Source organism: Lupinus angustifolius, chromosome LG11 (genome assembly GCF_001865875.1).
Source record: "Lupinus angustifolius cultivar Tanjil chromosome LG11, LupAngTanjil_v1.0, whole genome shotgun sequence".
NCBI lineage: Eukaryota > Viridiplantae > Streptophyta > Magnoliopsida > Fabales > Fabaceae > Lupinus > Lupinus angustifolius.
The window spans coordinates 1,102,936-1,117,878 of record NC_032019.1 but is presented as its reverse complement, the minus strand read 5'-3'; the positions used below and the strand labels follow the sequence as shown (position 1 = coordinate 1,117,878).

The following is a 14,943-nucleotide window of genomic DNA, read 5'->3' as shown; positions in this document are numbered from 1 at the left end:
GATAAATTGTTACTAATCTTTATAAGGGTTTGGGAACTATGGATTGAGTTATAAGCATTGTTTTTTCTTTTCTTTTCTATGATGTCATTTTCATTCCATTTCGTCCCCTTTCAAACTCTCCTAACGTAGCATAAGTTGTTTTGTCGCGCTATTATAATTGTATAGTAGTGTTTTAAATTGCGTTGTGGTCGAAATTGTGGTAACGATTATGGTTATTGTTATTGTCGTTATTGTGATACGGATTGCGGCTACTTGTGATTAAAAAACTATTTTTGAATTCGACACGATCTAATGTGGCCCGATGCAGTTACGTTACGGACTGTTGCGGTCCTAATATTGCTGTTAATAAATATGAATTATTAGTCTTATAACAACATGTAAGATTAGTCTTATAACAACATCATTTGCGTGACTGCATTTTGTACTTTTTCCATTTTGTTCATGCAGCTGCATTTGGAGCAATTCTACACGTAGTGTCCACTTCACTGCTTGGTATAACAGCAATCACCATAGCAAATACCATTGCTGGTGAAGAAACAGTGCATAAGCTTGCTTCACTTTTGCTCATATTTCTTGGTGGTCATAGTCATTCATCTTCCATGATGCTGCTTGCCATCATTGTGCTGCTATTCTGGTATCAATCAATAGCATTAAACATTATTAGTTTTTTATTTTGTGCTTCCTTTTTCAATTTTTGAAAATTTGCTTCTACTTTTATGTGCATGTATGGTGGGTTTATATGAAAATTCTGGCATTGGTTAATTGACGTTAGAAATTCTGATGCTGGTCATCAAATTGAATTAGGTTAAGGCCTCTAAGACATGTTTAACTCCACAATCATGAAAATGTATTTTATCTATTGAGATGGGAGTATACAATTGAAACTAATTAAATAGATCATATATTATGAATCACATATTGAGTAAAATAGTAAATTTAATGTGATATTTAAGCTATGAGACTTTCTCACCCAATAGACTAGTTTTTTAGGTTGGATTCTTTTCATGGGCTGAAGTCCAAACAATTTGTGTATTTCATTGAGAGTTGCTTCACGGAAAAGGCTACATATAGATTGGATTTCGGTACATTACGGAATACTGATAGGTGAGTGAAGTTGCCAAAAGAGAAAGGACTACTATCGGGTCAGTGTCGATAGAGGACGTCGGCCTTTAAAGGGGGCGATAATGTTAGGAGTTATGAGGCTCTCCCACCTAATAGACTAGTCTTTTAGGATTGTCTCTCCTCATGTGCTTAAGTCCTAACAGTGTATTGCTCGATAATTTGCCTACAATGTAAAGAATCACTTGGAAAATTAACTTACAATATCCGGATATCGTGTTAACCAATTGTTCTGACAACTTGTGCCAAAGCTTCATTTCCTTGTGAGCCAGTATATATAAATGTCTTGTAATTATGTGTTTTAAGCATTCTCACAGTATTGTTGCTATTTTGTATCCTAACAAAAGAAGTATTGTCTCTATTTAGAGAGGTTAATCATCTTCTAGCTAAAGTGAGTGTACACATTGTTTACAATGTAAAGTTAATAAATATACAAACTACTTCAATTAAAACGGTGTTGCTAACCATTGTCCTAAATGGTTAAGGAAACAAAAAAAGGGGAATGTCACTAGTTAAGGAAACAAGCGTTTCAATACAAACATTGTTTTTTAAGGTCACTTAACATTGCCTCTTCTTAACTAATTAGTGGGCTCATATTAAATGAGGACATTGCAACAATTCAACTTAATGTTTGGGAAATAAGTAACATATTGCATATCATATTGTTGGGCCACTTCTCTCATTATCAATTGATTTTGATATAGAAGATTACTAGTGTCTAGAAGAGGAACTTAAAATTAAATTAGACCTATCATGAGCAAGTAGATTGGGTTGAGTTTGACTTTTTAAAAATCTAGGTTTTCATTTTAACCACATTATTAAAAATTTATCCTCATTTTTATTGTTAAAAATTTAATCTCATTATACATTTTAACATGAGAATTTAAATAAAAACATCAGATTCAAGTTGTCATTTGTAGAAGAATATGATTCCCTTTTGGCTAGTATTGTTTAAAGTTTAATTCATGGCAAGTGGTAACCATTATTCTTACTAAAAGAAAATCTCATTTGTTAATTAATAAAAAATAAAGCTCAGTCCAACCTTAGTAATAGAGAAATATACTATAATAAAGGACTGCAAATAGAAAAATGTTTATTTCTTTACAAAAAGTATAATATAGGTAATATAGGAATACCTGAGTGAAAGTAATTTAGGAAATTAAAATTTTGTTATTAACAAAAATTGTAAACAAACAAACTTTGTTATTAATACAACTCTGCAAACATTGCTGAAACATGCACATATAATGTAATATGCAAAATATTCACAGATAATGTAAGATCCTGCATAAATCTTACCTACAATAATATCAAATTTTAATTTCCTAGGTTCTTCATTTCTGACATCATATGTGACTGTGTGGGTATAAGACCAAAAATATCCAACTCACTAAGCAAATCTATGAAGTAAGAGATGTTGATGAAAAGTGAAAGGGAATATTGGATGCTTTTTTAACATGAAATGGTATAAGTTGAAAAAAACTTGTACGAAGACACATATAACATATTATATTTGGAGATAAATATATTTTATAATTTTTGATGATATCATTTAAGATTAAAATTAAAATATTAAAGTGTTGTCAGGATTGATTATCTTTACATGATTTCGTCTCCACACAAATCTTTCTCGTAAAACTTTGAGCTGATAGTGCAACACAAGCACGTGGTCCTCACGCTGCTGTTTGGGAGGTGGGGTCCACATTCCAATGTTTCTTTTGCATGGAAGCAGCCATATGAGAATTATCTCTTGAGATTCCTTTTCTTCTCTATCTATTCTCTCCAAAATTCTAATCTTTTCTCAATTCCTATCTCTGCCAAGTGATTCTCTTACATGGGTCTTTTCTCAAATCCAAATTCATAGCATCAACCACTTTTTCACTGCACCCCTTTCATTGGTACAAACCAAATTCCCAACTTTATCTAATCCCCACTCTTTTTTTCTTGTTCACTATCATTTTTGCTTTTTGGGTATTCTCCTTGTTCATTCTACATCGACTAATTTTCGGTTTTGATCCCGGGTTTATTCCACTTGTTGAAAAAATCCCTGTTTCTATAATTGATTTTGTACTTGGGTTTTCCGTCCCTCCCTTGAAATTTGTCTCTTTTATGTTAAATTCATTGCTTTATGCATCTCTAACCACTGTTTCTTCACATAGGGTTGTAAAATTTTCAGTTTCAAGTGGATGTACTTTTTCTTTCCTTGTTTGGAAGTTTGATTTTTTTTATCAATTGTTGTTGGTGCTGTTTGTTGTATAGTGTTAGTGTTGCTTCTATTAAAATTGTTTTCTTCAGTGTGTTCAATAGATGTGGGTCTGTTTGCTTCAATCCCCCAATGGAAATTGATGGATGCATTTTATAATGATAAGTTTCATCATGTCTACCAATTGTGTAGATTCGAAGTTATTGAATTTTATTTGTTTGAATTTGGTTTCTATGTTGTAAAGACACTTCTGATCTGTATTTATCTTGTGGCAATTGTTACTAGATTCAGTATATTTACTACTTGTGTATAACTAATTGAATGTTTATCTAATGTTGTTATGCTGAATGAATCTGAAGATAGGATACTAGGTCTAGAGATTCCGTAAAGGGAAGGCCAAAGCTATATAGGTTTTGGGGATAATGGGGGCCTCAAGCTCCAAAATGGAGGAAGATAAGGCACTGCAACTGTGCCGCGAAAGGAAGAAATTTGTTAGGCAAGCACTTGATGGACGTTGCTCACTAGCAGCTGCTCATGTTTCATATATCCAGACACTGAAAAACACGGGAACAGCTCTCAAAAAATTCGCAGAACCTGAAGCACCAGTCGAGTCTTCGTTAGGCACTTCCACTAATGCAACACCAGAACCACTTGCTTTAACTGAGAGGGCCATTTCCGGGTTATCGTTCTCACCAGCATCGATATCACGTGTCGATGCACCTGAAACATTCTCTCCAACTCCCTCCCCTCCTAGTTCTAGTAAGTTCCAAGCGAATCATATGAGATTTAGCAGTATTTCTTCTAAAAAGGTTGAAGAAAAACCACCTGTGGCGGTTATAGGGACAGTAACATCATCAAGTACTCCACAAAATCCTACTCATTTCACTGAAAGGTCTGAAACACCAGCATTTGAAGATTCTTCTCTTCCAGCTGGGACTCCACATTGGGATTTCTTTGGTCTTTTTCATCCGATTGATCATCAATTTTCTTTTCAAGAAGGGAAGGAGAAGCACCAGGATGCGGGCCATGGTGATGATATAGCACAACTAAGGGAGGAGGAGGGAATTCCTGAGTTGGAAGATGATGAAGAGAAGGTTTCTTCTCATGGAACTGAAGGCTCACTGGGCTCTGAAGATGAATTTGATTATGAACCTAGCACAGAAACCTTAGTCCAAAGGTTTGAAAATCGTAATAGAGTTGCTGAACATGTTCAAGCAAATGGTTTACCTGCCACAACTAAGCATGTGACAGGGGATTCAGCTTTTGAAGTTGAATTAGTAAATGGAGAGAAAGGAAACTCTCCTCATTTATCCCCACCAAAGACAGCACCTGCAGTAGATTTGCCACCATCTGAAATACATAAATCAGAAGACAAAGAAAACAATAGTGAAAATAAAGTCGGCCCTAAGAATTTCTTTTCAAGCATAAATGATATTGAAGCTCTCTTTATTAAAGCTTCTGATTCTGGTAGAGAGGTTCCAAGGATGCTTGAAGCAAATAAGTTTCACTTTCGTCCAATATTCGCAGGGAAAGAAAGTAAGCTTTCTGGCTCCTATCTTTCTATTTGTTTGTGTGTCAATGGTCATTTGAGGAATATTAGATATAAGCAGTTTTTAGTAACATGCAAGTAAAATACAATGATGAGGTTTTGTATGTCATGTTCTTTTCCTTGAAATTTGAAATTCCTGCTAATTCTGCAGACTACTTACCACTTTTAAAACACTTGGCCAAAAATAGAAAAAAAAGGAATTTACCCCATAGGCCTATAGACAGTCCCTATATCAATGTCCATTGCTGGACCACAGTAAATGTTTTACTAAATATCTTGTTGTCGGTGATGATGCTGTTTAAAAACTAGTTTCTGTTTCAAGGAGGCATTTGGAAGTTTCTATTCAACGATGTTGTAATACTGTAGTTCTTTTCAAGATGCTAAACCAGGTCATTCTGAATTGTAACAGATGGGTCCATTGTATCCTCATATTTTAAGGCATGTTTCTCATGTGGGGAAGACCCAACTCAAGTTCCAGAAGGTATTCTTATTCAGTCCTTTTTTAGTATTGATGCTGTATTTTCCTAGACGCTGATGACCTTGTTGGGTTGGACCGATTTTCTTGTTAGTTCTGAAAGTATTCGTTAGGATTATGCATTAATGAAAATTCTATTAATGAAATCTGGGTATTGTTGATTTTTTTTAGGACATTGTTTGTTGTTCTGCAATATGTTGTAGAGAATCTAGATAGTAGAGACCCCATTATATAATTCGGCTATGTGAGAAGGTGTAAATGATGTTGGTCCTTTCCTACTGTTTTTGTCATTTAAACACTCATTCCCGTTAGCTGAAAGTTTTTTTTTTGGAATTCAATATCTAATTTGTTTTCTTTAAATCTCCCTAGAACCTGCTCAAAACTCGGTTCAGTACTTAACTTGGCATAGGACGACATCGTCTCGATCATCTTCTAACCCACTGGGAGCAAACTCAAAAGATGAAATAGAGGAACCTACAAATAATCTCTTTGACACCTCATGTATGATCTCTGGAAGCCATGCGTCAACCTTGGATAGGCTATATGCTTGGGAAAGGAAGCTCTATGATGAAGTGAAGGTACTGTGCATTTTTATCTGCAATTATGTAAACTCTAAAGTTATTCTGTTGACAATTGAGTATTTTAATCAAATCAGTAAAATGGACATTTTTCTTTCTTTTTTCCTAATATTATTGTTTATTTACATGAATAACAGGCTAGTGAGATTGTCAGAAAGGAATATGACACAAAGTGTAAAATCTTAAGGCACTTGGAATCTCAAGGAGAAAAGACGTCCACAATTGATAAAACGCGTGCTATTGTCAAGGATCTCCACTCGAGAATCAGAGTTTCAATTCACAGGATAGATTCTATATCCAAGAGGATTGAGGAATTACGGGACAAAGAGCTTCAGCCACAACTTGAGGAGTTGATTGAAGGGTATTATTATATATGTTTTGCTCGCTTTATAGTGCTGTCATGTATTGGCTTTATAAACTGTGCATCATGAAGAGAAATTAGAGAAGTCTTTTCCTAACAGAAAGTATTTACGCAATAGGTTTTAGAATATGATGTAATGAAGTCAAACTATAATTATCATTCTTTGCTCTTCAAATCTATAAGCTAACTATGAGGACAGAGGAAAAATAGATAGGATTAGATGAGGCAGTTAGTTGGTTAGTTAGAGGAGTTGAAGAAGTTAGTAGACAGAGACAATAGTCACTTATTCGGGTTAAGGTATATAAATAGAGGGAAGAGGGTATAGGGAGGTCGATTCTGAATTGTAGCTTTATAATAACCATGCAATTCCTCAGTTGGACAATGGTGCCCCTTTGTGAAGGGGAAACCCTCGGAAGAGATCATTTCCTAGTTTTGTTCATTTTCTGTCACGAAATGAAACTCTCGTTCTTCTTTCTCTGCTTTCTATCAGTTTCTTCATTTGCTTGTTTCGGTTCCTGTTAGACACTGGTCCTAACCCTATCAGTTCCTAACACTAATAGTCCTTGTGTTGTGTCCAAGTTCATGCATAGGTAGAAGACCTAGTGTCATCGGTTGGGCTGGGGGCTTAAAATTTGTAAACATCAAAACTTTTGTCCAAATTAGGAATATTATTATTAGGTTTTTTTCTTTTTGGATGAAAGGTGAGAACTACATTGAAGAGAGAGAAACTGTACTGGAGAAAGAGGGCATACCCTCTATATGGGACCGAATATGTTGTCTCACACTTTGTGTCAGTCGATGTGCCAAAATGTTGCGATTGGTTGAAATAGAATAAATTTAATTTAAAATTTAAAAAATTATAATTTTTTGGTAACTCACAACACCGTGGTACATGGAGTGGCACACATCATGTTACATTTGTTTTCACCCCCTGTACATTACGGGTAGACATCTGCTGTCCCAAAACAATGTACCACTCCATGGACCGCTGCTTGTGATTAGTCAGAATAATAATTAATTATTAAATTTTTAATTTAAATACATTTTTTCAACCAATCATAATCACTGACACATTGAGTGACACACATTGTGGAACAGGTGATCCCGTTCTCTACACTACTCAAAGTAAGCCCATTCTAATTCATATGCTGAGTATGTCTATTTTTCCTTAAATTTGGATGCAGCCACACCTAACTTGGATCATATGCACAATGCTGAAGCAACAATTTTCAATAGAGATTCTTTTCTAAAAATAGCCGAAAATTGAGCAATGTAGTTGACAGCTTTCCATGTTCTCATGTTACGTTTAACTTCGGTAAATACCTTATACAAGATTGTTGCCTTTCTGTTTTGTAACTCACAGATGCATTAACAACTTTTAAATGCCAGTTTAATGAATTTGGATCAGTAAACAACTTACCGATGTTTATGTCGTCAATAGTCACTGAGATGTATGGTTCACTTGTGTCAAATATTATGAACTTCTTGCCTTTTATTTTATCTGTTTCTTCTGTTTTGCTTCAACGACAGGTTAAGCCGGATGTGGGAAGTGATGTTTGATTGCCACAGGCTTCAATTTCAGATCATGTCAGCATCATATCACAATAGCCATGCTAGAATGACCATGCATTCTGAATTACACAGGCAGATTGCTGCCTATCTTGAAGATGAACTTCACTTTCTATCATCAAACCTTACCAGGTGGATCGGAGCTCAGAAATCATATCTGGAGGCTTTAACAGGATGGCTTCAAAAATGTGTTTCTCTTCAACAAAAGTCATCCAAGAGAAAAAGGAGACCCCAATCGGAACTCCTGAGATCTTATGGCCCTCCAATATATGCCACATGTTATGTCTGGCTGGAAAAGCTTGGTACACTACCCATCAAGGATGTTGCGGATTCTATTAAGAGTTTAGCGGCTGATACTGCTCGGTTGTTACCACATCAAGACAAGAGCGAGCGAAAAGGTATGCCAGTGTGGAAGGATGATATTGTTGGTGAATCATCAAATAATCTATTGAGAGATGACACTTCGGAGGACTGGGTCTCAGGTTTTGACCGATTTCGAGCAAGCTTGATTAGGTTTCTTGGTCAATTAAATAGTCTATCCAGTTCTTCTGTGAAAATGTACACAGAACTTAGACAAGACATTCAGGTTGCTAAGCATAATTATCATCGGTGGAATTCACAATCTCAAAATGGTCATTTGAAATCACAGTCTCAAGATGGTAATTTGAATTCTGAATCTCAAGAGGATCAATCAAAGTCACAATCACAAGTTGATTAGTTATGGAAGAAACAATCCAAGCAATAAGAGAAGAATCACATGCAACATTGAGGAGTTGTAGAATTATAGCTACAATCTTGTTATTTGCACACCACTTTCCCCATCTTTACACTTTTCTTGTTACAAAAAGAAAGATTGTGTTGGAGCATATGTTTTTTTTGTTTTGTTATCCACTTAGTAGGATAAAAGTTTGGTTGTTGTCCCGTTATCTAAAAATGAAGTGATGTAAGAATGGTGTAATAAAAATGGTGCGCAAATAACATTATTGTTATATTCTTTTATATAGCTACTAATGTGTCAGTTAGGTATAAGAGTTATACTCAACCCATTACTACCTTTCCCCATTTGGTAAGTGCTTTATCCCATTTTACCAAATATACATAGAAACAAATAAGACATTAATGAATGAGCAATGAAGCTAACCTCTCCCATAATAGATTAAATAAACGGTACAAGCAAAATGGAATGAAATACCAACAAAATGTGAAACAATGCAATGAATTAATGCATCAAATTTCACTACTACTAATTAAATAAATTAAATAATAATCTCAAACCAAGCACCCCCTTCAATATTTGGTTCATATTTTAACAACCCAAAAAATAACGACACCATAATTACAGTGCCTAGATACAATTTTGGCTTGTGCCGTTAACTTATCCACCGTAACATCACATTCAGCCGTAACTGTCATTTTCCCACTCTCAACACTTCCAACTTTTACTCTCACTGCTACTCTAACCTTAATACTTAACGGCACTTCTAATTTCTTCTGCGCCTCCGTTAGTGTTTTTCGATCAGAACCCCGAAGCTCAATTCCGTTACCTTTTAACACCGTCTTAAACACCGTCACGTTATTTGACGGCTGATAAAACGCTGGCATCACTCCGTTACCCAGCATTACGTCTTTGAAGAATATCTCAACAGAGCTTTCCTTCAAGTAACGGATCCCGATCTTGTCATTAGGGTTATTAGCCTTGACGGTGAAGTCGAACTCCGGCGACATCGATGACGACGGCGATGTTAGGTTCAGTCCTCTAACAGCGATTCTCTGGATTGAGTAATCGAGCGCCTTTGGTCGGAAGACGAGGTAGAAAACAGCGGCGACAATGGCGAGGATGAGGATGAGGATAAAGAGGATTCCGAAGAGGCAGCAGCAACAGCGGCAGTTTCGGCGGTGGTTGTTGCGGTGGTTGATGGCATTATCCGGCGGAGGGATGCGATAGACCTGGTCCTTGGGGATCTTGATGACGTAGGTTGCAGAGGGAGGAGAAGACGGTTTGGTAGGTGGAGAAAGAGGGGGCGAGTTGTGAGGGGGCGAGTTGTGAGAGGGCGAGTTGTGAGAGGGCGAGTTGTGAGGGTGAACTCGCTCAGCCATTGAGAGAGAGAGAGAGAGAGAGAGTGTGTGTTACTGTTAATGAAGGAGAGTGAGTGGGGAGCATTATAATTAGGGACCAAAATATTCACTCTGTTACTCTACACGCTTTTACTCCTATAATAATGGAATGATTGGAATCTCAATTTTGATAGGGACTTTTTAACAAGGATTAGTATTTTTTTTTTGTTGCAAAAATAACACTCATTTCTCATGAATTTTAACGAAATTATACAATTCTCTCATCATTTTTTAAACTTATACAAACCTCTAATTTTTTATATTTTTATTATATTGGACTATATCTGCACAAGAAATAAATGTAATTTTTTAAACAAAAAATGTGATAAATACAATTAAGTTAAACAAAATATTGTATATTTTAAAGAAAAGTCCAAATAATATAAGAGTCAATGTATCTTTATTATTTTTAGTTCGTTACGATATAGTACAAGATCGATTTAAACAACATATATTAAGAATTGTTGATGCATTTTGTAACACCCAATCCTGACATGCGGCCTCTCAGACCTAATGATAATGACTCACTGATATAGTCACTATTTATATATGAGGTCACGAGTCAGAATCGCAGAAGGCTCTCGTGGGGAATAAAATATTATATTGTGTTACACTTTTCATCCTTAATAGTTAAATGATTGCCACATATATCCTACTTATTTATATTATTATTTATTAAAAAATTTAGCATTAAAAGTCAAGCTTTGGTGATGCATTCATTTAAATTTAGGAAAAAATAGATGTATGTATAAATGGTATATAAATTTTATAAGGTGTTATTAACAACCTTCATAATTTATATTTAATCATCATTAATTCTTAAAAAATGATACAGATAGTAAATAATATACAGAATTTGTATTAATTATTATACCAATATTGAATAGATATTACACTTTTAAATTTAAAGAATTTGATAAGAAAGTTTTATATTTAATATATTGAAATTTGATGTTTTTAATGTTCATTTAAAATTTTATTTTTTATTTATCTTTAACTATTTTTTATGGGTAGAAATTAGTGAGAATGTTTTATTATGAATGATTGTTGTGAGTGATACTTGTTGGAAAAGATCATAGATCCCAAAAGAGATTAATTTATTAATAAACATGTTTTATAAATGCATCATTCTCAAATGCAAACATAATCATTTTAAATAGGTTGTGTTGACAATCGTTTAAGAACATGATTTAGAGGATATAAGATAGGAAATTTAGTATTTAAAAACTAAACCCAACAAATATAAAAGCATTATTTTTAAAATAAAATTTATATTCTATATTCCTTAGAAAATACGTTATGAAACTTGTAAACGTTCCATTTTTATTAATTTTGCTAGGATAGAACAAGTTACAAAATCCCCTTCTTGTCATCTCATATCGAAAAGGACATTTGTGGGAATATGACATTGGTGTAGTTTATGTAATGAATTATTGATAGAAAAGTGAGTTGATTTTTTGTATTATCAGAATATTCTCTCACGATTTTGAATATCAATAATAGATTTGATTGGGGTAGACTTTTTTGTTTGTTTCAGAAGTAGTAGGAGTACACATCACAAAATAAAGAAATCAAATTACACCAATTAATTAGCTTGCACGTGCTTCTACATATAATATAATACTGCAGAATATATGTTTATTTGACCTGCTTTGTTGCTATCTTAATTAATTTAATTATGCATTCATCACAAACATATAACCATATTCTTGTTTTGATGTATTATTCTACTTCCTCTCCAATCCTCTGATTCTCTTTTGGAGTTAAATATTGCAAACTATCTTTTCCATTTCATTTTTTTATTACTTTTAATTTCTAGATACCTTTCAGTTGTAATAAAGTTATTGAAAAAAAATAAAAAACCAACAGGTATTGGTTCAAGTCGTACATGTTTGATTCCCCTTAAGTAAAGTCGGGAGAGTTAGTCTCACGTTACTCTAGGTTGCAACTTGCATCTCATGGGGCCATGAAACAAAAAACTCACTACACCTTATCCTTTTTTTTTGGTGCAAACCTTTTCCTTTCTTTTTCAAAACCGAAGGCTTTTTATTTCAGTATTATTGTAATTACATAAGTAGACTTATTTCTTATATGGTGTAGGAAAAACACTATTTAGTTGGTCCCATGAAATTTCAAACTCTTGTAACATATAGAAAGTAACAAAATAATGAATAATTGAGAAGATACTAAAATCTTAATAGATATTTAAATCAGGACCTTACTAAAGGAAAACATGAAAATCACATACCTATTAATTAACCTAGGCAACTTAATTCTACACAAACGTTGTTAGAGTTTGATGATTTTTTTATCCTTTGATTCCTATCCATTCTATTTTATTTTCCCATCATATATATTACTTTAATTTAAGAGAGATTCTTATGCATTTAAAAAAATGATATTACATGTTCGGTTATTAAATAGAATAATATTTTAATGATTAAGCCAATAAGGGTATCTAGCTAATTGTGCCATTTGTTTACACATAAGTGATTTAGCTTCCATTTTCAAGTTTTAACCTCTTCTTATCTAAACTTTTATTGAAAAAAATGTTGAAGATTTACTCAATGGGGTATATTAGAATTTCTCCTACAATATACACACATATATAGTGCTGAATTTGAGGTAACTTGTTAAGTGTGTAGTACATTTTTCTTTTTGTATGGAATGTATTATTTCAACCTGTTTCTATTTCTAGACTAAATATTCTCTTCATTAATAGAGAAGTAAGTATTACACAATAACATACAAAAAACAATATGTAATGATACTTTTATCTTTTTATTTATCACAAAATTATATTTTTATTATTGAAAATATGAGTACAAATAATCATTTGTCTCTCCATCGATAAAGATGATTGTTGTTCCGCTAGCTATGCAGTTGTCTTCCTTTATATTTAAGACAAAGCAAAACAAATGAAAAAGTAGTGGCTGTGAGATCCTATACAGTTTTGTTGCTTATTGTGCTACCAATCAGATTCAGATCCTTATGTAACAGCCACACTTTAATGTAGTATTGTATTGTATATGTTTAAATCATTGTGAGCTTAGTCTAAAGTAAATGATGGCCACTTTTTTAATCTGCTAGCTATGTTGATCTAATAATAAGCAAACTCTACAAGAAGAAAAGTAAATACATTTCAAACAGTTGACCTTTTATTTATTTATTTTGGGTTCAAGATTTAGTTTCATTCACAAGTGATCTTCTCAATTTGTTTAACTTATTTCTATAACATATATAATTGTTGATTAATTGGTGGTACTTGTTTCTTCTGAATATTCATAAAGTATGTTTAAGAGTGTCAAATGTAAAAAGAGTATACTAATTTCATCCACAATGTTGAACAACATATTCATTCTTATTTGGATCTCACATATTATCTTATAATTTATTACAACTCCTTGTGAAATAAGAATAACATCTATTTTTTCACACGAGGATAAAATTATTCTTATTCTTATTTGGGTCCCACAACATCTATTTTTTCTACAAAATCTATCTCTCTCCTCAATTTCCCGTGATTAAGAACAACTAAGAATTGTTCTTATTTAAGAACAAAATTAAGAAAATATGAACAACACAATGGAGAGTAAAGTAAGAATGTTATTATTCCGTTAAGAACAATGCTAAGAACTAAACAATCAATATACAACTATATCTTTTATATAAATAAGCATGTTAAAACTATTCATTATTTTACTTCAACTTTAGACTTTAGGTCACATATGATGCTTTTAGCGTTGGAATTTTGCAACATTTCATGTATATACCTTTGTGACTCAAACTTACATTCCATTTTCATTAAACTTTCTCTATCAAACATTATTTAAAAAGATCTCACTTTAATTAATATCTATAAGTATGGACCTTTTATATAATAGTAATTACTATAAAGCCTTTTAAGATTTTGAGAAGAAAAAAAATAAGAAAATTGTAAGTTAAGCCGAATGTGCAAGTTTTTTTCCCAATTAATGTTGATAAACCTTAAACGAACATTGAGAGCGTGGATAAACTAATAAGGATCAGATTCCACTTAACTATGGTTTTCTAAGGCATGTAGTTGTGCAAAACTTTGTTATTCATGGTAATCTTTTCCCACTCATGCAGAATTTCTTTACTAAAAATATTAGTGCTCCCAAATATAAAAATATACCTTATTACTTTTAGGAGCTATCTTTTATTTCAAAAAGTATGTCACTTCTTTTAACTAGTCTAAAAAATACGATATTATAAAATTTTAAATTTAAATATATTTTTTCAATCAATCAGAAGTAACACATGAAATGACACGATTTTGTAGGACAACAAAAGTGATCACATGCTTTTATCCTAGTGATCCCACACGCTTGCCGACTTTTATCTTTTGCGATTTTCCACACGTGGTGATATTAGTTATACAACCTTTTCAAAGTATTTCATCAATTCCCTGAATTTGATCACCCATTTTAGATCCATAGTTTTGACAATATAAAAGAAATTAAAGTACTATGCAAATGGGTGATGTTTACTGGTGCACTCTAATTAAGGAATAAAAAAATATCATTTTTTACTTTTTTTTTTTTTTTTGTTCTTTATATATTTTAATACATTCCCTTTCAAATTAAGACATGCAAATATGTAGTGATGGTTTAGTAGTTAAAGACCCTACTATATTTTAAAATAGGTAAAAAGTTAAGAGTTAACTTCTTATAACGATATTTATTAAAAGTATAATCACTTATATTGAAAGAGATTAATTTTTACTCATAAGATAACCTCGGTTGCGAAAAGAAAAAGCACTAAAGAGAAGAGGTGAGTCCAAGTTCAGCCGCCTAAGACTTTTCCTTTTTCTTGGTGTCATAAATAAGCACTTTCACTTTCAACCAAATATTGAACAGAACAACAATAATAATGCACGTTCATGGATATTGTTGACCGTAGACTTCAACAAAATAATAAGACCCCACCACCACACTATAGCATACAAGTTGT

The 14,943-nt window shown here is 33.0% G+C and overlaps 2 protein-coding genes and 1 long non-coding RNA gene across 7 annotated transcripts; 1 reads left to right on the top strand and 2 right to left on the bottom strand.

Moving 5' to 3' along the window:
* Nucleotides 2,768-8,864, top strand: LOC109360218. 5 transcript variants are annotated; one of them, XM_019604940.1, is made up of 7 exons: nucleotides 2,768-3,017; nucleotides 3,682-4,858; nucleotides 5,281-5,352; nucleotides 5,716-5,924; nucleotides 6,062-6,285; nucleotides 7,816-8,618; nucleotides 8,655-8,864. In XM_019604940.1, the coding sequence occupies exons 2-6, from the start codon at nucleotides 3,745-3,747 to the stop codon at nucleotides 8,570-8,572; spliced, it is 2,376 nt and encodes a 791-aa protein (XP_019460485.1). In that variant the 5' UTR covers nucleotides 2,768-3,017; nucleotides 3,682-3,744; the 3' UTR covers nucleotides 8,573-8,618; nucleotides 8,655-8,864. The 5 variants fall into 5 exon arrangements, with proteins under 5 accessions (XP_019460485.1, XP_019460487.1, XP_019460488.1 ...); XM_019604942.1 differs by adding an exon at nucleotides 3,415-3,487 and having other exon boundaries at nucleotides 2,769-3,017; nucleotides 3,686-4,858; nucleotides 7,816-8,692; XM_019604943.1 differs by having other exon boundaries at nucleotides 2,769-3,017; nucleotides 3,686-4,858; nucleotides 7,816-8,692.
* On the bottom strand, nucleotides 6,292-7,817 carry LOC109360224. Its single transcript, XR_002109141.1, has 3 exons — nucleotides 7,071-7,817; nucleotides 6,810-6,816; nucleotides 6,292-6,432 (listed from the first exon to the last, which is right to left on the bottom strand). It is a non-coding gene; the product is annotated as an uncharacterized LOC109360224 (long non-coding RNA).
* On the bottom strand, nucleotides 9,070-10,011 carry LOC109360222 (protein YLS9-like). The gene has a single exon (XM_019604950.1). It carries the CDS (start codon nucleotides 9,949-9,951, stop codon nucleotides 9,154-9,156), a length of 798 nt encoding a protein of 265 aa, XP_019460495.1. The 5' UTR covers nucleotides 9,952-10,011; the 3' UTR covers nucleotides 9,070-9,153.

Coding starts and splice junctions, on each gene's coding strand:
- LOC109360218 (XM_019604940.1), top strand. CDS start 3,745: ATGGGGGCCTCAAGCTCCAAAATGGAGGAAGATAAGGCACTGCAACTG. Junction 4,859..5,280: donor AATATTCGCAGGGAAAGAAA/GTAAGCTTTCTG, acceptor GAATTGTAACAG/ATGGGTCCATTGTATCCTCA. Junction 5,925..6,061: donor AGCTCTATGATGAAGTGAAG/GTACTGTGCATT, acceptor CATGAATAACAG/GCTAGTGAGATTGTCAGAAA.
- LOC109360222 (XM_019604950.1), bottom strand. CDS start 9,951: ATGGCTGAGCGAGTTCACCCTCACAACTCGCCCTCTCACAACTCGCCC.